The sequence below is a fragment of the Phocoena sinus genome, chromosome 12 (genome assembly GCF_008692025.1).
Source record: "Phocoena sinus isolate mPhoSin1 chromosome 12, mPhoSin1.pri, whole genome shotgun sequence".
In the NCBI taxonomy this organism is placed as follows: Eukaryota; Metazoa; Chordata; class Mammalia; order Artiodactyla; family Phocoenidae; genus Phocoena; species Phocoena sinus.
This window is the reverse complement of record NC_045774.1, coordinates 13,779,348-13,804,670: the sequence shown is the minus strand read 5'-3', so window position 1 is coordinate 13,804,670 and position 25,323 is coordinate 13,779,348. Positions and strand designations below refer to the sequence as shown.

At 39.5% G+C, this 25,323-nt stretch overlaps 1 protein-coding gene across 21 annotated transcripts in view; it reads right to left on the bottom strand.

Annotated features, from left to right (window-relative positions):
* Nucleotides 1–25,323, bottom strand: part of SYNE1 (spectrin repeat containing nuclear envelope protein 1) — a 457,069-nt gene that overhangs the window by 189,853 nt on the left and 241,893 nt on the right. For all 21 annotated transcript variants that reach the window (XR_004352467.1, XR_004352466.1, XR_004352464.1 and 18 more), the window contains 15 exons: nucleotides 24,660–24,815; nucleotides 24,334–24,504; nucleotides 23,386–23,712; nucleotides 22,033–22,185; nucleotides 21,556–21,723; nucleotides 19,187–19,363; nucleotides 16,826–16,972; nucleotides 13,570–13,695; nucleotides 12,084–12,260; nucleotides 10,521–10,786; nucleotides 6,785–8,945; nucleotides 3,166–3,503; nucleotides 2,832–2,976; nucleotides 1,948–2,166; nucleotides 768–1,027 (listed from right to left, as the gene is read on the bottom strand). Coding sequence is in view for 15 of the 21 variants with exons in the window: in XM_032650736.1 (XP_032506627.1) it covers nucleotides 768–1,027; nucleotides 1,948–2,166; nucleotides 2,832–2,976; nucleotides 3,166–3,503; nucleotides 6,785–8,945; nucleotides 10,521–10,786; nucleotides 12,084–12,260; nucleotides 13,570–13,695; nucleotides 16,826–16,972; nucleotides 19,187–19,363; nucleotides 21,556–21,723; nucleotides 22,033–22,185; nucleotides 23,386–23,712; nucleotides 24,334–24,504; nucleotides 24,660–24,815 (4,991 nt within the window). In the remaining 6 variants the exon portion in view is untranslated. The remainder of the gene's footprint in view (nucleotides 1–767; nucleotides 1,028–1,947; nucleotides 2,167–2,831; nucleotides 2,977–3,165; nucleotides 3,504–6,784; nucleotides 8,946–10,520; nucleotides 10,787–12,083; nucleotides 12,261–13,569; nucleotides 13,696–16,825; nucleotides 16,973–19,186; nucleotides 19,364–21,555; nucleotides 21,724–22,032; nucleotides 22,186–23,385; nucleotides 23,713–24,333; nucleotides 24,505–24,659; nucleotides 24,816–25,323) is intronic.

Sequence of the window (25,323 nt, the reverse complement as noted above, 5' to 3'; positions counted from 1 at the left end):
AGCCCACACACCGCAACGAAGAGTGCCCCCCCTCCACAACTAGAGAAAACCTGTGTGTAGCAATGAAGACCCAACACAGCCAAAAGTAAATAACTAAATAAATAATAAATAAATAAAAGATTAACTTTCTCTAAGTTCACTATCAGTAAATGATTATTATTTACCTGGACTTTGGTATCATCCTTGCTCTAATCTATGTGTCATCCAATTTAGCCAATGAGTTATCAAGATTTATCAAAACCAAGTACTCAATAGCTCCCAACTGTTTACCTTTTAAGTTTTATGTCTCATGAATCGCCCCATCACCCAAGAGTTCCCCTGAGGTGACATGCTTCCTTCCACGCTTTCTTACTTGTCATTGCCCTGTTTGCAGAGCTCTCCTCCCACCTCACTGGCTGGCTGAAGCCTGCTTAGTCTTTAGCTTAAATACCCTTCTGAAGAGAAGCCTTCCTTGACTCCTCTCCTAGTTTAGTTGCCTCTGCTTTGATTTCCCTTAGTGCCCCTCCCATGCTCCACCTAAAAGGCATCTTTAGTTGTCTACCTCTGCCGCTTGACTGTAAACTACCTGAAGGCAGAGATTGCATCTGGTTCATTACTATATTTCTAAATACGACTAGATATGTACTAGATAGCAAGGATGACGGGAACAGAGCCCCACATTTGTAAGGTGGCCTGGGCTGAGCACTCCCAGACTCTTAATACCACATTTGTCCCTTTGGGTCATGGCCAGGTTTAGAAGCAGAGAATGAGAGCAGGTGTATAATTACTTCAGGCACCGGTCCTGCATTGCCGTGATTTCCTGCACAGTGGGTGGCTCTTCTCCAGGGGACAGCTCGGCCCCATCCTGGAGCATGCTCAGTGCTTGCTGCTCCAGCATCCGTAAGCCCGACTGTTGCTGCTCCAGCTCCAGAATGAATGTGTCATGATATTCAAGAAGAGTTAGGAGTTCTGCTTTTGAGGCTTTCTCTGCTGAACTTCCCGGTAATTTATCTTGCAGCTTATTAATCATTTCAGTGGCTTTTTTAACCTGATGACAAATGTACATACTATGAAGTTCAAAGTAAATAAACTGAAAAAAAGAGGGCAATTCCCATAAATGCCAAATCTGACACTAATGCATTGGAGCACAATAAAGATGATGGTGTCAACTCTAAATCTCAGGAAACTAAAATGTGAACAATCTCCTTAACATGGAAGGAAAGACCACGCTATTATTCTGGGTTTTAAGATTTAATCCCAAAATAACATCAGGGCAGGGACTCCCCTGGCAATCCAACGGTTAAGACTCTGTGCTCCCAATGCAGGGGGCATGGGTTCGATCCGTGGTTAGGGAACTAAGATCCCACATGCTGCATGGCATGGCCAAAAATAAATAAATTAATAATAATAGGGCAATCAGACATTTCATAACATTGAAAAAGGTTTTTTTTAAAAAAATTCTTTTACTAAACAGATAAAAGAAAAACTCTTTTCAATATTTACGCTAACATGAATACGTGCCTTTGAGTCATAAAGGAAGATGTGGCTTAAAACTTGAACCCTACTTAAAAGGGAGGATATTAAATTAAACAGGATTTGGAAAATGAGTTAAATTCCTGCTTATTTCATGGCAAAGACAAAGTGTTTTGTACTTTTTCAGGGCCAGGAAAGCAAGTGTCACTAAGAGCCTCACAAATGGGGCAAAATGGTCTTGTCCCCCTTTCAAGTGTGATTACTTGGCTTATTTCCTATTAAAATAACTGGACCCAGACTTGGGACTAAATTACACATTGCATATGTATTTTATTTCATATTTTGGTTTTCCCATCAATGTAAATAGAGATTTTTTTAAAAAGGCTTTTTACTTTCGTAAGGCCGATTTGAAAAAAGGAGCAAAATACCACTTTTCAAAATACATTCTCATCAGCAAGGAAACAATACTTTGAGCCCATCAGTAATGGAGATTACCTTATTGTTAAAGCTCTTCCACTCATCCACTGCATCTTCCAGGATCTTCTCCTGGTCCTGGGCCACAGCACGGAGCCGGTTCCAACGCTGCCAGACAGCCGTCATCGACCTGCTCATGGTTGCTTTGCTGGCGCCATTTCCGGTTCTTTCCAGTTCTGAAGCTTTACCCTCTAAGGCCACAATTTTCTCATGAAAAGAGTTAACTACTGACACTAAAGCCTGGGTGGGTAGAGGAACAGAGGTTGAGGGGAGAGATGGTTTTTTTCAAAAGCTCTATGGATTTTGGTAAAGCCTAAAATTATCCGCAAAAGGAAATGTTCCTACATGTTTATTTTCCTCTGGTAATTCTTACTTTTACATTTAATTTGTAATTGAGTTAGGTTTGGCTTTTTTTAAAGAGGTAAGGCGAATACTTATTTATTACAAACAAACATTTACATGCTGTTTGAGATGACATTCTCCCATTTTTAAAAACTAGCAAAAATATAAGTGAATGGAATTTGATATTTAAGTATGTCACATTCTACCTTATATTGCTGTGATATGAGTGAGACTCAGCTATTAATTTTTGAGTTTTAATTGAATTAATCTAAGTTACACCAGAAAGCATTTACTGAAATCTATTGTATCACATCTTATCAGAAGCAAATTGCTCTGAATGTGTCTTTTTAAACCTAGCTATGCATTTCTAACGGGAATCCTAAAAAGATGACAGCATTTAATTAAGTTAAAACTGCTAAGAAATGTGGTTAAATGTATCCTTTTTGTGTTTAAAAAGCCCAGGTGGAAATGAAGATTTATTGACTTGTTTCTGGAACTATCATATTGCAAAGACCCATTACAGTTACAATGAAAGAATATTAAAAAAAACCAACAAAACTAACCTTGTGTTCTGACAATTTTTCTTCTGCTTCATGACTGGAAGAAGTCTTCAGTAAAGAAAACTCAGACAATTTCTTCTCTGCATCATTCATCAAGTCAATAACTTCTTCCCTTGCCTTCTGGTAATCCTGCCACTGAGTTGCACATCTTGAAAAAATCCAACACACATCAATAAGCAACTTAAAATCACACATCTCGGTGCAGAGCTCTGATGGCAATATGTCTAGTGATACTTAAGAGAAGAGAATGAACGATAATGTATATCATTAATATATTCCTATTTTCCATGTGAAAATCCATTTCACTAGAATATAAAGAACCAAACAAATCCAATACCTCTGCAAGAGATCTAATTGGATGTGTGACTCCTGTATTGTTCCCTGGCTTTTCTCTTCCAGGGAGGCCATTTTCTGTGCTAAGTCCTCTTTTCCACTTGGCTTGATGAGTGGGTCCAGGTTGGCTACTAGGCCTTGGAGCTCCTCCAGATTGCTGTGGAACTGATCCTCTGTACTAAAAAATTCCATGTGGTTTTTGAGACTTTCCTCTGCACTCTCCACATCTAGGCCGTTGCCTGTCAGCTGTAATATTTCGTGAGCATCGTCAAGCCAGTCATTAGCTGCTTGAAACACTTGATAGTACCTTTGACACTGACTATACATCTGAGTCAAGGTAGCCTGAAAAACAGCAATTGCAAACATAATCAACTCTCTTTTGCAATGTGTTTGCCAAAAATAATTTATGCTTTCCATTTCTTTTCCAGTCTTCAGTCACATGGATGTATGTGTATAAATGAATTGATAAGCTGGTAAATTTTTTTTGGTGCAATCCGTTATTATCCTTTACTTTCCCTTCTGTTCTTCTTGTTATAATTTTATTATTGCAGTTAAAATAAATAAACAAGGTCACAGATGGAATAGAAATTTATGATGGTTCTGAAATGTCCTCTCTTTAAAGGAAAAATGTAATGCTTACTAATATGTGGCAGAATGAATATTCACCAAAGTGAAATAATGACTCATTTAGGTAGGAGTATAATAATACCAGTAGGAATGTAAACTGCTATAGCCACTGTGGAACACAGCATGGAAGTTCCTCAAGAAATTAACTGCCAATATGATCCAGCAATCTCACTTCTGGGTATTTATCCAAAGAAAACAAAATCATTATCTCGAAGAGATATCTGTACTCTCATGTTCATAGCAGTGTTATTCACAATAGTCAAGGTATGGAGACAACCTAAGTGTCCATCCACAGATGAAAGAATTTTAAAAAAATACACACCTTGGAATATTATTCAGCCTTAAAAAAGAAGGAAATCCTGTCATTTCCCAAAACACGGACAAACCTGGAGGATATTACTCTAAGTGAAATAAGCCAGACAGAAAAAGACAAATATCACATGGTCTCACAAATATCATACAGACTCTAAAAAAAAAAAAAAAAGAAAAAGCTGAAATCATAGAAACTTAGAGTAGAAAACTGGTTGCCAGGGGCTGCAGGGTGAACAAAATAGAGAGGTTGGTAAAATGGTGCAAACTTTTTGGGAATTCCTGGTGGTCCAGGGGTTAAGATTCCATGATCTCAATTCTGAGGGCCCAGGTTCAATCCCTGGTCGGGGAACTAAAATCCCACAAGCTGTGTGGTGCAGCCAAAAAAAAAAAAAATGGTGCAAACTTTTAGTTTTAAGTTGAATAAGGTCTGGGGATCTAACATGTAACATGGTGACCGTAGCTGATAACAGTGTAACGTATACTTGAAATCTGCTTAACAAGCAGAAATTAAATGTTTTCACCAAAAAAACAAAAAACAGATAAGGATACATATGTGATGTGATGGATGTGTTAACTTGTTAACTGACTTGAAGAAGGAATTCTTTCACAATGTGTACATATATCAAACCATTACATTGTACACTTTAAATATCTTACCATTTTCTTTGTCAATTATCCCTCAATAAAGCTGGAGGGGACAAAAGGGAGTGTAATAACACCAAACTTCCAAAACGGCATTTACCAGACCAAATAGTGATTTCTGGTAGTGAAATAGTAGCCTATAAGTCTTGCATAGAGACTACGATAGAAAAGTTGAAGATTGGAAAGCTGACCCCTGTGCAATGAAGTCCATTCAGATCCAGAAGGAAAGGAAACACTCTAATTGGCCACCAGTGGTTGGACAAGACAAGCCATTACTGTCAAGCAAAGATGCAGAGAAGTGGTAGAGAAAGTTCATGTAAGATTAGCACTTAATGAGGAAAGAACGAGGATGGCAAAGCAAAGAATCAGTGGTGGAGGTTAGAAATGCCACCAGAACCGTGACCTTCAGTTATTTGGGCCAAGACAATCAATAAGAATACCAATCACAAGACGGCAGAAGTAGGGACAACTTAGCAGATTCAAGATTTTGGTTCAAAAATCATCAAATCGGGCTTCCCTGGTGGCGCAGTGGTTGAGAGTCCACCTGCCGATGCAGGGGACACGGGTTCGTGCCCCGGTCCGGGAAGATCCCACATGCCGCGGAGTGCCTGGGCCCGTGAGCCATGGCCGCTGAGCCTGCGCGTCCAGAGCCTGTGCTCCGCAACGGGAGAGGCCACAACACTGAGAGGCCCGCGTACAGCAAAAAAAAAAAAAAATCATCAAATCAACAGAAGCAAGCTTACATGACAGATGTTTTTCAAGAATGAAAATTCCAGGTAACTTCTGTTTTGATTCTTCACTCTGGGTTAAATACTCCATCTCTATCCCTACAGCTATAGGCACATAGTTTTTTGAAAAAAATTTAACAGTGGCCTGAACCAACATGAAAAGGTAAAAATATACTAAACAGACTCTAGTTTAAGAAGTCAGAATTTTACATGATGAAGTTTACTAAGATTTTAACCACATGTCAAGATTTTTTTAAAAATTGTATTATTTAGAGTTAACCTTAATCTATGTGAAAAATAAAGTTAAATGATAGCTAAGAGTCATCCGGGGATACCTCTACATCAGACCCTGCACTAAGAATATAAATCTGAAGAGGGAGATATTATTATCCCTCTTCCACAGAGAAAACTGAGACTTACGGGATGTAAGTAATTCGCTCAAGATCATATAACTGAGATTAAAATCCAGGTGTGCTTTACTCCAAAGCTATAGTTACTATATTATCCTAAGGAAGGCTGTCCTTAACTTAAACGGCTGGTTGAAATCCCATAGAATCAGAGGGACAGATGTGGAGAAAAAGGGTCAAGGGATTAAAGTAAGTACACCTCTGGGCACTGTTGTATCTCTCTTATTTTTGAATGCACAGAGCCCCAGAACAAGTCACAATTAGGAGGCTAACCTGGGAAGTTCTGAGCATGCTCTCATTTCTTTGTTATCTTCAAGTCATGATGGATATTCTAGTCTCGCTTCTGTTGTGCTTCAGGGAAGCCAGAGAAGAGGAAGCACTCCTCCCTGAGGAAGGGGTGGAGAGATGGGGCAACTGATGGGAGACCCCGCAAGAAAGCCTGGCTCAGCACCAAGTCAGGACTGCATCATCCATCTGCCTCTCTCCATCTGGAGACTCTTCATCCAGGACTAAGCTTAGAAATGCCAGGTTTCACATTGTTTTTAAAAAAGCATCACTACTTATTCATTGCTAATGAATGAATTTTATGATTAATTCCTCACATATGGTATTAATTATACTAGTGCTATCATTTATTATCTCTCCTAAAGGAGAAGGATAACTGAGGTGTTCCTGTATTAAAACCAAAGTCTAGTCAACAAGAAAATCGCATGAAATGAATACCATGAGGATAAACAATAAAAGCACCTTTTTAAGTCACAACTGAAGATGATTCCACATAGTAGTCAAAAAAAGAAACATTTAAGGAAGCAATTCTAAACAAAAAATCGAAACCAAAGAAATTTCTCACACCTATTTACAAAGAAGCAAAGTGGAAAACAGAAAGGGAAAGCCCTGTGGTACCGACCTGTCTGGTGCGGAGAGCTTCCTGCAGGGCCCCGTCCAGCTCGGAGAGCTCAGCTAGTGTGTGCTGTAGGTCGGCAGAGATCAGCTCCTTGGCCCTCGTGAAGTTCTCCTTCTCCTTGTTACTCAGCGCATTCATTATCCTCAGGCTGGACTGCACCTCTTCCTGATGGATTTGGACCTTTCTGATCTCCTCCTGGACGTCCCGCAGGTTCAGGTCCAGGCACAGCGGCCCACTCAGCGCTGTCTCCACGCTCCGCAGCCAGTCCAGGGAGCGGCTCAGCTCCGTCTGGAAGTCTCTGCTCTGCACCATGCGGCTCTCACACTCCGTCACTGTCACGCCAATGGCGGAAGTCAGCAGTTTTAACTCCTCTTGCCAGGCTTGGATCTGATGCTTGGCTTTCTCGTAAGCTGAGGGATCAAGATGCGGAACAAGATCTTCGAGATGCACAGTCACTCGTTTTAGAAGAATTCCTGAATCCTGGAGGCTTCCCGCCAGGGAGTGATACACTTTGAGCTTCTCCTCTGCAGGAAGCGTCTCCTCGTTCACCTTGGCCTGCTCTGTTCTCACAACCTCTAGTTGTTTCTCTAGCTGGTGGCACATCTTTTCATGCTCTTGATAAGCACTGGTGGTGTCTTCTAATAAGCTCACCCTTTGTTCTGTCTGTCGCTTCAGCCTGTGGTACAGGGTGACGAGATGCAGCATCCGGTCTGGTTGCCATGGCTGCCCTGTGCTGCGAAAACTTTCTTTCTTCTGGTTCAGTTCATCCACTGCTTCTGCAAGGGCTGCCACCTCTCCCCCAAGAGCTCGACAACCATCCTGAAGACAAAGAGCCTCTTCAACACTCAGGTCGCTGGGGACTTGGCTCACCTTGGAGAACTGGTCTTCGAGATCACACAGAGACTGGGTTGTCAACTCGATCAAGGAATCATATTCTTTCCGAGCCAGAATTGCTTCCTGGACTTTATAGAACTTGTCTTTAGCCAAGTCGACAATTACATTGAACTGCAGGGGCAGTGCATTTAGCTTTTCGTTGAGGTAGGAATGATCGACTTCATTCAGCGTCGGCAGTATGGCCTGTCCAGTTCTCTGCAGCGTAAGTAGGAGATTTTCGTATTCTGGAGATTGTTCAAGAATGTGTTGGTATTTGGCCAGTTGTGTATGTAGCTCAGCACTCTCATTCATTAGGTTGATTTCAGGAAAGGTAACAATATCTGCTTGTTTTAGCCAGTGACAAGCTTTATCAAAATCTTCCTTAAAATGCTTCCTAGAAACCAAATTTTTCTCCAGTTCTTGTAGCCGATGGCTGCACTTTTGTAAAACGGTGTCATAGACACTCTGCAATTCCTGAAGCTTCCCCAGCACCTCGCTCTTTTCCTGCTCTGTGACTCCTTTCATTAATTCGCGGCCCTGGGCCCAAAGTCCAGTGACTTCGTTTTGGTAAGTCTTGAGGCTGGCTTGTGCGCTCTTACATGTTCTCACTTGTTTGCTCACGTCATCCGGTAACAGGCAGATATGTTCACGGAACATTATCTTGCGCTCGTGTTGCTGAATTTGGCTGGTCGCCTGGAACACCGCCATGAGAAACTGGGTTTTCTCGGACAAAGCCTTGTTTAAGTACTTTCGTCTCTGGCCCACTAAGTCGCTGAGACTATTCACGTGCCTTTGGGCATCAGAGAGTACCTTCTGGATTATCTGCCTCTCATTGAGGCCAAGATCAGCCATCACCCTATCAGCATCCTTCGTGAGTGATTTCAGGAGCATCTGTTTGGCCTCCAGTTCGCTGCAAATGGCAAGGTGATCCATGAGAAGGTTCTGAGCCATGTCAGGCGGAGGGCTCTGCTTAAGAGCCTCAGCAATGCTGGGTCGTTGCTCTTCCGCCCAGTCCATCAGCTCCTGAAATCTGGACCGGACCACACTTAACTCCTCCAGGTTGGTGACAGACACTTGGATTTTCCTTTCAACAAGGTCCTCAAGCTGAAACCAGCGTTGTTCAAGGTGACTCGTCTGTTCTTTGACTAATTCTTTGTCATCCACGTTCAGATGTTCTATCACGTTCTGCTTTTTCTCTTTCAGATCGTCAATAGCCTGCTTTCTCTCCTGCAATGCCAGCGCCAACTTCTTCAAAGCTTCTAGGTGGATGGCTGTACTCTCTGTATCAGATCTGTATGTATATATTAAAAGACATAAAATCAAGTTAACTTTAGTTAATACCTGTGTTTGCTCACGTCATGTTAAAGTGCATATCACCATCTTCTTTCTTAGCTTAGAGGGGTTCCCTTCATGGCTTATCGACAGAGATGCTATAATTATTATGGAACGTAAGACCCATATACTTCCATAGCAGAAGTTGAACCAAGATAGTTTGCCCAGATACTTCTTCTAGCTAAGGCTGCCCTCCCATCACATCTGAGGTGTACTTTGTAGCTTCTTCCTCTGACTCTCAGCAACTGACGAGGATCTACATATTAACAGGTTCCCCTGATGATCTGCGGAAACACTAAATATTGAGAAACACTGATCTACTGCATTCTTGAAAGGCACTTGGAGAAATTAAGTGATCTGTGATTTATGTGACAAGAAGCTCCCATAAACAATCCAGTGCTAGATGGTCTACCATGTGTGAGAAACAACCAATGGCTCTAACGGCTGCTCATGTGTGGAACTTAGATATTTTCTGTTTATCATTAGAAACCTTTAGAAATAACTGTGAACTGCAAAGGATTCTCATCCCTTTGACTACAAAACACATATGAGAAAATTCCATCTTAGAGTCTTTTTCACTTACAAAACGATTAGTTCTCAAGTATGAGGAAGTGTGTTGGGAGGCCATATGATGAGTTCTGCTCGGGACATATTAGATGTGAGGTGTTTGTGGGTTAACCAGACGGAGGTGCCTATTGTCCATCTGAAATATGGGTTTTTGCTGATACTGGATTTATCCCAAAGATTAGTAAAACGCTGAGCAACAAGAAAAAGTAAACAAATCAGAAAGCATGTACCTCCTCCGAAAAAGAAACACCCAAAACAAAAAACCCCATGATTTAACGATTTAACTACAGCTAGAATAATGTTTTCAGTTTTAATTGCTACAAATTGATAAATCTGGGCAGAAGAAGTACAGGTTTTAATAATTATAGTGATCAGAGCATAGAGAGATTTCCATATGATGACTCAATGTATGTGGGAGAGAGGGAATCCTTTTCAAAGAAAAAGTTAAGAGGGGTTCAATTGCTATAAAATCAAATAAGACACACATTAATTGAATTTAGATTGTTCACTAAGTTCTAGAATACCACAAGTATAAGACAAAACTAGACTGAATTACATAGAATGTGTTACTTTACAGAATTGACAAGAAACCCATGGAACTATAGATTCAAGAAGGATTCATGTCCTGAAGTCATAGATGATAGTCCCATAACTGGTAATTAAAACTAGAAATATTCTTGGGATATTCTTTGAACACACAGTGTAACAGCTTTGTAATATCCCTTGAGGTCGCAGGTAGAAATGGTGCCATTTTCAAATATTTTCCTTTTACTCACTGCTTAAATTAATATTGAGCAAGGAAAACCGTGATTATGGATACAGATGACACCAGATTCTTCATAATGTTTTATCAATATTTATAATGATAGAAAACGTTTACAATGTAAGAAAGACATTTTTGATTTTTATAGAAATTAAGAAACTTCTGGCTTAGCATTTTGGTGACCCACTGGAGAACTGCTGTTACCTGGCTAAGTTATCCCATTCTGTAGTAAATTTTTCTAAGAACACTTCGACGACACTCATACAGTTGTGGTAATCTCGTGTTCTCTGGAAATCCTCTTCCCTTTGCAAGCACAGATTGTTGGACTGAAGGCACAGATCCAGCCACTGGTCGTTTAAATGACTTATTTCCTTGTGTTCAGGAGACTCCTGCTTCTTGGTTAACTCATCCACCTTCTCTGTAATAGTGGTCACTGATGACTGCTTGCACTGTAGTTTCTTAACAAAATCCTAAAGGATAACAACAATAAAATAATGTTGAATAACCGCCCCCCCAAATAAATACAGATTGAGACATAGATACAATACCTCTGAATACTTTTGTAATTGAAGAATGCATAGTGAGGGACAAAGAGAAAATCTAAAATCATCATACTTCCTTATGAACAAATTTCCAAGTGTTTAAGAATCAGAGGGTACTGTGGTATTTTCTTGTGTTCCTTTGAAAAGTATAAGGAAAAACTGATAAATGTGAAACAGTATTAGAGCCACTAAGGAAAAAAAGTTAATATGTTATCTTAAAGTGCATCCTTAGTTTTCTAAAAATTTTTAAAGTTCATGCTTTTGAGAATAAAATCTAATTTATATTCTTTCCATTCTTCTTTCTGCATATGCAAACAATATCCCAGTAGAAAATAAAAATGGCTGATTGTCACAGAGAAAAAATAAATGTTAAGCTTTGTTAAAAATCTGGTACAGGGCTTCCCTGGTGGTGCAGTGGTTAAGAATACACCTGCCAATGCAGGGGACACGGGTTCGAGCCCTGGTCGGGGAAGACCCCACATGCTGCGGAGCAACTAAGCCCGTGTGCCACAACTACTTGAGCCTGTGCTCTAGAGCCCGTGAGCCACAACTACTGAGCCCGCGTGCCACAACTACTGAAGCCCACGCGCCTAAAGCCTGTGCTCTGCAACAAGAGAAGCCACCACAGTGAGAAGCCCGCGCACCGCAACGAAGAGTAGCCCCCGCTCGCTGCAACCAGAGAAAGCCCGCGCGCAGCAATAAAAACCCAACGCAGCCAAAACTAAAATTAATTAATTAAAAAAAGAATTCTTTAAAAAAAAATCTGGTACAACTTCCAATCAAGTTAATATACTTATAATAATTTTCTATTATTTTTTAAATTATATAAATATTTTATTACATTTTAAATCAGTTGTATGTTAATATGTTTTATATATTAAATATATATTTAATAAATTGATAAATCCTACAGCTTTAGCAATATTGTGATGAAAAGCTAATGAATAATAAGGCTTCATGTTTGTTTAATGGCAGAGTCTTCTGGTTCTGCTAGCTAAACCACAGTTCTCTATTCAGAAATAAGCTACAGAGTGAATGTCCTTCAATGCAAGTGGCCAACTGGAGCTCCAAGAAAATATCTGAATGTTCACTTTCTGAGCTATATTTTTCTGGCACCAAATGAAAGTTGTTCTATCTCATTCCTTAAATAACTATGTGTAAGGATTGATTGACACACACCCGTCCTGGTCTCCTCTAGCTCCCCTGGAGGCACGTTAATTCCTACCTTTACTTGAGACACCATGTTCTGTGCAATATTTAGCTCCAGTTCTGAGTGGCTCCTCTTCATATTCTGCAGCTGCTGACTGGCATCCTGGAGGTAAATCCAAAGCTCAGCCTTCATGTGCTTGATCTCTTCCCAGCCCTGAGTTAAGTTCTGTGCCTGGGCAAGCCTTTGTTCAATCTGGAGAAAACACAGAGGCAAAAGTTAGCAGCAATGGACAGAATCATTTATGTTCAATGAATCAGCCTGTCCATGTACGCAGGCCAACGCACGTATGCGCGCGCACGCGCACACACGCACACGAGTGATAAATCCAAAAAGAATTATTTGCTTCAAGAAAAACAGATTTTATATTTAGGTTTTCTAAAGACTTCAACTGTCTAAGACTTATGCCATATGATTTCAATCAGTACTGTGAAGGTCTAGAAGTTTTAACAATTTATTAGGTCAGAAGCTGCCCTAATGGTTTTTCACATTGGGCACTTCAGTGGATACATCTGTTTGACTGAGTCATCAATTTGGTCTTGGGGTTAACTAGAAAAGACTTATATTGTTCTCTAGTGCACAGTAGCTGATACTTCTTATAGAACACAGAGTTATTAACATTTTGGATATATGTTTAGATCTGCTTCACTGGTTTTTGAAATCCTATAACTTATTTCGATAAATCATTTCTGTAAAAAAAAATACAGGAGCTATATCATCTTTCTTAAGGATTTAAATACAGACTTGCTTTGGTAATGTAATAAAACATAAAAGTAAAAATACATACGTTAGTTTAATTATTTTAATATCTATATTATAATTATTTAATTATCTTAACTTCTTCATTATTTTTTCCTTTAGATCATTTTACTATTATGGAATATTTAATCAGTTAAATAACAAAACCAAGTCTTCTTTTTTTTTTTAATCCAAACATGTTGTGTTCCAGAGTTTAAGGCAGCAGCAGCAAACACACGGCCTCTGTGGCGCCATCTGTCTGCTGCAGGCAGGTACTGCTAACTCAGCGCAACACTGTCCGAAGGGCCCAGATACAGCTTCAGAATTCTTCTCAACACCACACTCAGCCACTGCCAATGAATTAGAAGGGTCATGACAGATGTTTGCCATCCTAATAGGAAGGGTCAGGAGGCCCTTTCACACTAAATATGACCGAAAGAAAACAATGGAAAAGGAGAAAAGAAAAAAAATGAGTGAAAATATAGGAAAAGAGAAAGAGAATGGTAATTGAGGAGAAAAGAGAAGAGGAAAGAGGTGCGAATGTTTAGCAGTTCAATGGGACTAAATATTTCACTTCCAATTCAGTGGCATCAGTACTAGCGTGTGCCTGCTTGTCTGTGACTTAGTTGAAATTCAATACATATGTATTAGAATGCTTGTAGGAGCATTATAGCAAGAATACTCCAAGGAGAAAATTTTTTTCACATCTAACATTCAAGCAAGAGAATATAGTCAGATATATCCAATGTCATTTTTTAACTTTTACCATTTGTTCTGTTTGTTGAATGTCTTTTGCTGTGGTTTTCACTGAAGAGTTTGACAAGTCACACATGGTACAAAGGAGATCTAAGTAGGTCCTTGCCTGTTCCTGCAAAGCTCTGAAGTGTTTGACCTGAAAAAAAACAAAAGAAGAAAAAAAAAACTTGTCAGAGTGAAAGAGACACATGCTATATTTAGATAGCAAATATTTGTACCATTTGTGGTATTTTGTTGACATTTCAAAAATAACCTTGCTATGCTCAGTATTTTCACCATTGTTGTAAATGACATATATTAGTTACTCAAAAGAAAGCTTTCCAAACACACTGGCAGGGAGCCATTCGTCCACCAGCTGTTTCTTAGTCTAATTAGCCTGTATGGTCTGGGAAAGGGGAACAACCAAGAAACTTCCATGGTTTTTCCAGATTCTCTGTTCACATTCTAGCTTGTTTTCTTTTCTTTTTTTTTTAAATATTTATTTATTTATTTTTGGCTGCATCAGGTCTTCTTTGCGGCATGCGGGATCTTTTATTGCGGTGCACGGGCTTCTCTCTAGTTGTGGTGTACAGGCTCAGCAGTTGTGGCACACGGGTTCCAGAGAGCGTGGGCTTCTGTAGTTGTGGCGTGTGGGCTCCAGAGCCTGTAGTTGAAGCACGCAGGCTCTCTAGTTGTGGCGCATGGGCTTAGTTGCCGTGCGGCATGTGGGATCCTAGTTCCCCAACCAGGGATGGAACTGGCAGCCCCAGTTGTCAGGCTACTGCAGGAGTTAGATGAGAAGTGATGATGGCCTGATGGAGGGCGATGGGTGGTAGAGGTGGTGAGAAGTGGCTTTCGCTTACTACATCTTTGTGATTAATTGGGAAAGAGGTATTGACTGCAAGTTGTATGGGATAAAGTTGATCTACAGAAACAGCAGGTGATCTTCCAAAATCATAGCGAATAATGGAGCCTAACTTTTGGACTCATCTCAGTATATTTCCTCTAAGCTGTGTGGGTTACCTAGACACATCATTCTCACATAAATGTAACAAATACAGATCAATTTCCCATTAAGTAAAAAGTAGCACCTAAACTTTTATCCATTGTACAGACTGACTGGTGTTTCACTTCCAATTAGTATCATTAGCCATTAACCAAAACCATCCCATCAGGTACCCATGGCTCAGAGAAAGTTATCTGTCCCAAACAGTCTTTGGAAATGAGAAGAGAATGAGATATCTGAATTTTTATTTTATAAATATATTTACTTTAAAAAATAATGATTTATTTTAAAATGTATACAGTTGGCCTGATTCCAAAAGCATTGGGAACAGCTTGTTGACTATCAATGACAAAACAGTTATGAAAGATTTCTGCTAAAAATCAATTTCAAGGGCAAATCTGATAGTACTTTTTCTCATTCCCCCAAATTCACACCATGCCTTATGAAAACAAATGACATTCTTAATGGAATCAAATCAGTCTGTCATTGGCTAATGGTAGTGAGGACCATATTATCATTACATACGTATTGAGCATTTACCATGTGGGAGGGATACACGACGCACCCTGGGACCCTGACCAAATTCAACTGCAGCCCGCCAAAGCCTGCCCAGAGTCTGACACCCCGTCAGTAGTGGAATTCTCCAGTGACACATCCAAGCGAACTAATGACCCAGGACCTGCTCGACTTTACATGAAAGCAGTACTTGCCAAAGGAAAGACTGATCAAAACAAAGCAAAACGAAAAGAAACAACAAAAAACCTCTTCCCCTTCAGAACGACTGAGGTCCAGGTGTTTCCAATACCTCTAATTCCCTTCTCTGTTGCTTCCAAAAGGGGGCAGCCCATGCTGAGAAGCAGTGTGGAAGGGGCAGAAAGTAAAACAATGAACCCTACAGTCACTGAATCTGGGCCCCAGGAAGGATCAGCATCTTCCTGCAACCACAGCTAACGCGGGTGCCGTAGGAAACTTCCTGTTCTAGCGAAAGCATTAATGTTATTCTCCCCCTCGCTTTTACTTCTTTTTTGGGGAACAAAAGAGAAGAATCAAGCTTTGGTCTGGATTGTTCTGAATAAAGTACATTGGAAACAAACAGCCACAAGACAATGAATGACCCAAGAAAGCTCAGAGTCTAATGAAAAAACAGAATACAGACAATCTTTATTTCATTTCTTGATTCAAGGAGAGCCATGTTTGATTTGTCCATATTCTATTTTTCTTTTTTTTTTTTTTTTTTGCGGTACGCAGGCCTCTCACTGTTGTGGCCTCTCCCGTTGCGGAGCACAGGCTCCGGACGCACAGGCTCAGCGGCCATGGCTCGCGGGCCCAGCCACTCTGCGGCACGTGGGATCCTCCCAGACCAGTGCACGAATCCCTGTCCCCTGCATCGGCAGGCGGACTCTCAACCACTGCGCCACCAGGGAAGCCCCATATTCTATTTTTTATAAGGTGTAATACATGCACTTCTGTGAGCCATTTCATGACTTAAACAATGTAAATCATTTAAGCCAGAAAGTATACTTTGGGGGACATATTAACTGAACATATTCTCTAAGTGGACTAAATGAACAAACATTATTTTAATATCAGTTTGAGGTAAAAAGATTGAATTTTTACATTACTTCCTATCTGGCAGCAACCTTTACAACTAAATTCCTTTAAAATATATTCTTTGCACTACATAGAAAAGTTGCTTAGTACAAAAAATTTTAAAACATCCCTCAAATATTCTGATGAAGTATCAGCAGCAACGTTTTAAGCATGTAGATGTCAAATGAATACGCCACAGGTTCCTTTCACACGATAACAATAATTCATTCAGCATTCACTTAATAATTATTTAATAAGCACCTCGTTTTGTGCCCAAAAATGCAGGAGAGGCTAATTTTGCTTTTCTGTTTACAAATCACGTACACTGCGGTACAGCATTTGAATTTCTTCATGACTTTCAGAAGCAAGCATACTTATAATCACTTTACCTATTAGAACACAGAGGCTCAGAGAAATTCAGTGATTTACCCATGGTCACCCCGTTGAGCAGGTACTGGAATCGATCTTCTGGCTACAGTGCCCATGCCCTATTTATTCTACCAGATTGACCTCAGCTGTGCGTCCGTCTTCCTGGTTAGAATGTGGACTTAACTGGAATCAAGCTCAGACCTTATTTATACTTTTATATCTCCAGCAACCAGCACAATTTGGCACATAATAGGTACTTAACATGTTTTAATCAAATGAATGAATGACAGCGTAACATAAACTTGCAGGAATCACAATCTACCTGCTTAACGGCTTCTGCCCTGCTGACAGGGGGATGTGCGCTTGGCTTTAAATCGGGCTGGACTGCAGAAAGCCAGGCCTGGCACTGCTGCAGGGTGTCTTGTCGACTAACGTGCTTCTGAAGTTCCTGTTCCAGACTCTCGTACACCTGAGACAGAACAATCATGCTGCGGTCGTGAGAGCTGTTTTTTATCTCTAAAAAGACCACTGCAAGCAAATGAAACAAGTCTACTTTAAATGGATCCCTCTCCCCACCATGCCCCCCAAAACCAGACATATCTACGGAGTCTGCATACGTTCCAAAATGTTGCAAAGCACATGGGCTATGCCCCAGTTTATAACTTCTCAACCCACACATTACAACATAATATCCTGATCATGGAAAGACAAGGTGGGCAGGGTGAATGTAACGCTAGAAATGTGTTAGAATACATAAAATCTTTGGAGGAAATTGGTCAAACATAAATCAAAGGTTTTTGCAGCTTTCCCCCATGGTATAAATACCGTCCTTTTCATTTAAACTAGAAACTAAAAGTAAAAATAAAATGCCGGCTCATGAAAAGATAACCAATATTTCTCTAACTGAACAGCTTCTGTTTTAGGGGTAGGGTAAATTGGAACTAAATTATAACACAGGGGAGTGGAGAGTTTGATGCCCTCATTTCATCTTAGAAGTTACATTCCAGGAAAACACTAATCTAGAATAACCCAAACATTTTCTAATGCATCTATTCAATTACTTAATCCTCAACCAGCCAAGCAATTTCCATTTTATCCACAAAGACATGTTGAGAAACTATTATGTGTTTCCTTGAAATCAAGGTGAAATATACCTATGACGTTTTCTGAGCAAGCTCTTCATGAAAAACAAAAGAAAGAAAAAAAGACTATGAGGTTAGACTGGCTTTTCTTTCCTTATTGAGACAACAGAAGCAGTAATTGAATTCTGCTTTTCTCTGTCATCTATTAAATTAATCATTTTTATCTGATATTAGGACTATCCCTTATTTATTTTTATTCCAAGCAGAACCAAAAAGAAAAAAGGTATTTTGCGTTCTTTAACATTTTTGCAAAGTTTAATTATAAGATTCTGACTCTGTTCTTAGAATTTCATCTACTTTTTAAAAGTTTATTTTTAAAATATGTTTGTCTTTCGAACATTTACTAATTAAAAAAAAAAATTAAGCTGTGTCCATAATGCACAGAAAAAGCCTGCTACAAAGACAGTGCTAAGAAATCTCTGTTGAGTGAGTGAACAAATGAGCTTACCAAAAGCTCCATGCTACTGTTTTTCTTGTCTCACCCCCTACGTCATCATCTGCAATTATTTGTTAGATTCTTTTATCCCTCTTTTGTATTAACTTTTTTTTTTTTTTTTTTTTTTGCAGTACGCGGGCCTCTCACTGTTGTGGCCTCTCCCATTGTGGAGCACAGGCTCTGGACGCGCAGGCTCAGTGCCCATGGCTCACGGGCCCAGCCACTCCGCGGCATGTGGGATCTTCCCGGACCGAGGCACGAACCCGTGTCCCCTGCATCGGCAGGCGGACTCTCAACCACTGTGCCACCAGGGAAGCCTGTTTATTAACTTTTTGAAGGTGGATTTTCCAAGTCTAGGGATCAACTAATGTCACCCAGCATTTTTTTTATTATCGTGATGAACACAGATAATTCTCCCCATGTCACTTGTATTTCTTCAGTTCTTACGAAATAGCTCAGTAACAAAAATAGATGGACCCTTCTCAGTGTCATTTATAAATTCCAGAATAATAAAGAGTAATCCACTAATTTTACTTAATTGTTGTTAAAAGGGTGATTCTTATTTATCTTAGACTTATATCTATAACATTAAGGATTCCATTTTATTGGAGGGATACCCACTGAAGTATACCTTGAAATTGGTGCTTACTTCTTTTCTCAATTTCTATATGAATACATAAAAATACTGAATTAGAGTAGAACCTGGGCTGCATAGAGTTAAAAAGAAATAATTATTGTGTGACTTACAGAATAAACTTATTCTGATGTAATAGAATAAATGGTAAATAAGAAAGAAGTATTATTGATGGTGTGCAAATAAAAACAAACAAAATTTAAAATTTTTTTCATAATCAATTCATGGAATAAAGGGATTGAGTAAAACCACATGTCTGAAATTCGCCACTTCATCACATCAATCAAATATATGATATGTTAATTCTATGTTCACATAGAGACTATGAAATCTATCCTCTTATTTTCTGTCTGGAAAAACACCAAAACGATCCCAAAGACTGAAGCACAAAAACTATTTTTAAAAACCTCCAGTTTGCACAGTTTTTCTCCTTAATTCTTCATCATTCTAGAATGTTCCAGTGGTACTCACCCTCTGGGCTGTACTGCAGATGGCTGAGTAACTATCCTTTGTGCCCTGCAGATGAGCGTGTACATTTTGTTTAAGTTTCGCTTGGAGGTGGTCTGCACACTGGCTGATCAAACTGTCACCTTTAATTTTAAGGTTGTTCAAACGGTCTTCAAAACCAGCAATTTCTTCCATCATTGCCTACAAAAAATGAAGCAAGTACTGAGTTCTCATTCCAGTTTTAGTCTTTAAATAATCTATTCATCAAACAGAAAGTTAGAGATCAATCATTTCACAGTTTAAAATGTTTTTAAAAGAGTTTTGCAATTTGTCTTGGTTGCCATATCAACAAATGGAAAAAGAAGTATATTTTCAGAGATACTCCAATGGGAAAAGCTAATGAATTTGATGGATTAAGTTACATACGAATAATGAAGTAACCTTTAAGTGATTTCATGAGGCTGATCTCAGTTAGAGATCTGCTCCATGGTATTATTACCAGCAAGAAGGATGTTAATACATTTTTCATCTCTATAAATTATGATTCTGGTATAATTTATATCTAAAATAATCTAATTACAACTTAATCTAATTTACTAATGTCTAATTTATCTAATATGATACCTGATTTATGTAATAATCGAATGTCTAAATTATGTAAGATCTAATTTACATCTAATAATACTTATATTGATAAAAATAAAAATAACCTTTATCACTTACCATTTATTAAGCACCTGCTATAGTGAAGGGACTATATATAAGCCCGGATAAATGTGTATTATTACTATTGTTTTACAGATGAGGAGATTGAAGCACAGAGATGTTATAAAACATGTTCAAGGGACTTCCCTGGTGGCACAGTGGTTAAGAATCCGCCTGCCAATGCAGGGGACACAGGTTCGAGCCCTGGTCCGGGAAGTTCCCACATGCCGTGGAGTAACTAAGCCCGTGCCACAACTACTGAGCCTGCGCTCTATAGCCCGTGAGCCACAACTACTGAGGCCCGTGTGCCACAACTACTGAGCCTGCGCTCTAGAGCCCGCGAGCCACAACTACTGAAGCCTGTGCACCTAGAGCCTGTGCTCTGCAACAAGAGAAGCCACTTCAATGAGAAGCCCGTGCACCACAATGAAGAATAGCCCCTGCTCGCCACAACTAGAAAAAGCCCGTGCCCAGCAACGAAGACCCAATGCAGCCGAAAAGAAAAGAAAAACCATGTTCAAGGTTTCACAAGTAGTAAATGGCACATCCCCCAGCTTTGGGCCCATCTCTGCCCGATTCCAGTTCACACACACCACTATGCCCACCTGTGTTCTCTAGTGAGCTTTCTCACAAGATCACTTAGAGAGCAGGAACCAACTTTTTCAAATCAGGTTCTAATTTCCTTACAATGCTAATGACAAGTGACATTCCAACACAAAGTTTCCTGGGTTGACACATCAATACATCTAAGGGAAACCAGGTGGTCCTTCAGCAGCCCAGGGTCCACCACTTTTTTTCCAGTGGTGCTGGGTTAACAGTTATTATATATGCCACATTGAAAAGAAACGTTTTATCTTCGAGCTGGAATGGAACCACTACATCCTGAGGTTACTGAGGGCATTTTCTCAGTGCCAAATAGACTATATCATGTAGTTACTTTTCTGTTGGTATTTGCTAAATAGAATTTTCTCCTATAGGAATCCTGAAGCCCAGAATGGTTAACTGGTCTTCCTAAGACACACTGCTAGATATTTACCATGTCACGACTAAAAATCAGTTTCCCATTAAGCTCACCGAAATTGCTCCATAAAATTGTGACTATATGACATCTGTCACCTGGCACATATAATTACTAAAAATACATATTAATAAATATACTAACACCACATGTCAGTACTGTACTTTATGGTTTACAAGATACTTTCACATACATTATCTCCCGTGATGAGGCTGGTGTCATTATCACCCTTAACAGAGGAGAAAAGGAGGCGCAGAGAGGCTAAGTCCCCCCAGTTAGGAAGAAGACAGTCTGGCTAGAACCCAGACTCTTTGACTACTACTTTTGTATCGTATCTTTGGCTATACTTTTCTAAAATAAAGATAATTTCTCTTTGATAAATTACTCCCTAAAGATTATATTCTGCAATGAAAAACTATTGGCTGGGAAAAATGCTACAATATGTTCAGAAGGTGAATGCCAAGATTCAGCTGTTGTTAGTCACTTAAATATTAAATTGAACTGTTCTCAATTATCAGTCATTCTTGAGACTCAGACCTGATTCTTTAGGTGCAATCATTATGACCCAGAGAGGTGCATGCGTGCGCTCACACACACACGCACGCACATACACACGGCACACCTGCTAAAGCCACCCTGTATTCTTCAGCTCCTTAAAGCTCAGGCATACCTTGTGGCGGGCCAGTTGCTGGGTAACCGTCTCTAGACTGCTTGTCTCCATGAGGTCGGGTGCCACTAACCTTCCTGACATCTGCAGCAGCCACTTTTCCACTTCTTGGAGCTCACTATTGTAATCTTCGTGGTCTCTGACTTTCACCTCGAGACGGCAAACATGCTCCTGTGAAGCCAGGTGTCCGTTAGAAGTGACTTTCAAGCCAAAAATCTACTCAAAACTTTCATATTTTTAAAAGCCCAGGAAAACTCATAGGGTAGGTAGAGTTACACACATCAGAAACTTACTAGGAACGGAAAAAAAAAGATACAACACGACCCACAAAGTCCTTTCGCCATTTAAAATGCCCATCTGAATAAAAGGAAAAATACTGACCCATACCACGCCTTAAAATTTTCTGACAGATAAAAAGGTGTCAGGACCCCCTTTGTGGCGAATACACACATTTGTATTGAATTTCTGATCACTCCTTACTTTTCCTGCACTGCAGAGGTTCTGGTAATCACTCTGAAGTTGATCTATTTTGTCCTTTAAAGTAACATCCTGCACCAGCTCCAGGAGGGCTTCCCCTTTTTCTCTCACTGATTTTACTGTTGGTTCATGGGACAACACCGTTTGTTGAAGTGACTTGAATTACAAAGAAAAAACAACAAGAGCCAGCTCATCTATGTGATCAAGGCGAATATATACATATACGTTGGCATGTATAAGTTTATCTACTTCAAATAAAGATCTGACATATACTTTAAAAATTAATAAGTATAAAGCAATAAAGAGAGAATGCCTTTTTATGGCTAATACAGTTTTTCAATACAGAGTAAAAGTAAGACATCAAATAGCCCTTCGCATGCGCAGAGAGAAGTATGGAAAAGAATTACATTCGGCTAAATTTAACATGGTTCATATTGCTGGCTTCTAGCTCATTCCTTTCGGCAGAGAAATAAGCCTTAATTCTCTACAAAGGGAGCGAGGTGCTATCTTTTGATTTTGACTCGTGAAATCAATAGCAGCTTGAGCTGGATGTGAAGTCTGGGAGACAAATTCCAGTTGCAACGTTGCTATGATGGCCTAAAAGTGCTATTTAAATATATCAAGAACTCAGAGGGAACTAAAAAAGAAGAAGCAGTGTGATTCTTATGTAACACCTTCAAAGACACACTGTCAGGCTAGGCAGAAGAACCAAGGACAGGAATAGACATACTGGCTGGAGTAGGAAAAAGCTGCCAACAGGAAAAGCTTCGAGGCAAGTCATCACACTGTAATTCTTAAAGAATATCGCTAAATAATTTGGGTCAAATTTAGAAAACAGACTACTCCATGTATAAGCTTCAATAACTGTTTCACAGATTTGAGCATGTGAAATATTTATATCTACAGCATGTATAGTGATATCCACATCACCATTTATTCTTTCAAAAATTAATTTCTAAGATGTTTAACTACAGTTGGTTAACTAGAATTTATTTTCTTAGAAATATGTCTCATTTTGAATTTACCACAGGTCAGTTTATAGGCCTTCTGTACCAAAAGATGAAGGAAAGACTCTACAAAAAAGATAAAATCTGTAGGTGTGAGATCCTAATGCCAAGAAGGTTTTTCTGGAGGATCCACATACCTGGATCACACTGTCAGAATAGATCTCCATCTACTGATACAACCTTTGAATATCAGACAAATACGATTCCTGAACGGAAAAATAAGTCTGGTGTAGTGTTTCCAGCCAGATAAATCTATACCACTCCCCACCAGCAGAATAGGCACATTAGGACTTTTTCTAGCACTCACTAAGGGTGACACAAACCAGGAATCACGTCCCACCAGTTCTACCTTGTATTTAGATAGCTGAGCTTTTTTCTCATATAATTCCATTTTGGGTTCTTCAGGAATGTATAGGATTTCTCGGTACTCTGCTATCCACTGAGTTAGTGCTTTGTATTTATCTGAGAATTCCTTTGTCAAATGAAGGCCTTTTTCCAGAGTCATGTGCTCCTTCCGGACAGCGCTGGTCAGTTCCTTCAACTGTTCCACGTGGTCATGGATCTCTTTTCTTAACGTCTCTGCCTCACCATCTTCCAAGTATGTAAGAGCTCTCTCTCCTTTCTCTCGGGCTGATTTGAGCAAACTCTGGCCTTTCTCCATGTCTTTCAGCAAACCCTGAGAAAGAGTGGGAAGCAAATACAAACAAACAAATGAATAAACAAACAAACAAATGCAAATAACTTAGCATTATTTCTTTCCTTTTAAAGAACAGCCTTTCAAGTCCCATTCTTGAGTCCACTGATTTCTCCTTAAAATATGTTTTTTGAAGTTTATAACCAGATTTGGTCTGCCAGCAATCAGGAATCTTCTTTACTTCAATATAGGTCTTTTAAAGTCTTGATCAGCGTATCATTTCCAAATCAGAGACCTAAGGAAGAACCTGATGTTTCTCTTGTCCGTAACAGTGCTCCTATAGATCTGGGTTAAAACTCTATTAGCGCACAGTGCCATGAATTTGAGATCATTGTTTTCTTTTAATATTTAGTGTCAAACTGGAACTTAGTTAAGAATTTCGTGTGTAGCCATGTGTAAGACATTGAAATGACTTCACAACACAAATAAATGAAAGCCAGTCTTTGGCTTAAGGGATTATAACTTGGAATTTAGAGTGAAATGATGAGCCACGGATCACCAATCATACTGGGCGGGGGCGAACACACTCCCAATTCTACGGGGGAGACAGGAACAGCTCGTGAAAGAAGGGCTGGGAGACAAACCTGATACTTGCATGCCTACCTCCAATGTCTTCATTTTTTTCCCCATCGTCACTTTATCTACTTTATCAATTTTGGCAGCCACATTGTTGAAATTTTTGTGAGTAGAGCTGTACCAATCCGAATAGGAACTTAAAGATAATTCTGATTCCTCCAAACTCTGGATCTCTTCCTCCAGGAATTTTATTTGTTCCTTCGAAAGAAGAAACACAATTGAACAGTGATGAAAGACCTGTGCCAGTGCCTTTCTTGATAAACACGTATTATCTTCACTGGAAGTTAGCGAAAGTAAGAACATCTGGCTTGGGAAGTTTGCTGGCCTATGATGAGCAGGGGTGGCCCACTCACCAGCACCTGGAGGAGAAGGGCCTGGTATCTGGACGTCAGCTGGGTGGCCTGGAAGCCCATTTGGCTGCTCACGTGGCTCTCATCTAGGATCTCCTGTGCTCTGGCTCCCACTTCCTCAACTTCGTCTCTGTACGCAGTGATTTCTTCATGCCGCTTCTGAAATGACACAGTATCAAGGGAAAGGCTCAATCTTACAGATTCTTGAGTAAGACAAATAAATATATCTTCTTACTAGAAAACGATTTCAGTGTATTGTTAGAATATATTTATTCTGTGATATAATGTTGAAAATACTTCACATAAAACCTTCATGAAAATGTAATTCCAGTAACATGATAAAAACTGTACACTTAATGAGTTTGAGTGCTTTTCTGTCTATATTACATATATTTTTATATCTTCTGTTGTACTTAGATAAATTTTAAAATCGATGAATAAGGAAAAGAAGTTCCAGAGGCCTAAGGATTATTTTGATCATGTGCACTGACTCTACATAAAAATTAGAATAAAATTAATTTTCAAGTATTATGTCAATGTAGTACATTAGAGCAATTTCAAATCAGAGCCATAAACAAATTATTGCAACACTAGCATTCATGTATCTTTACCAAGCAAGGTAATAAAGCTTGGGAAGAAAATATAAAATACTTCATTAAACTAGACT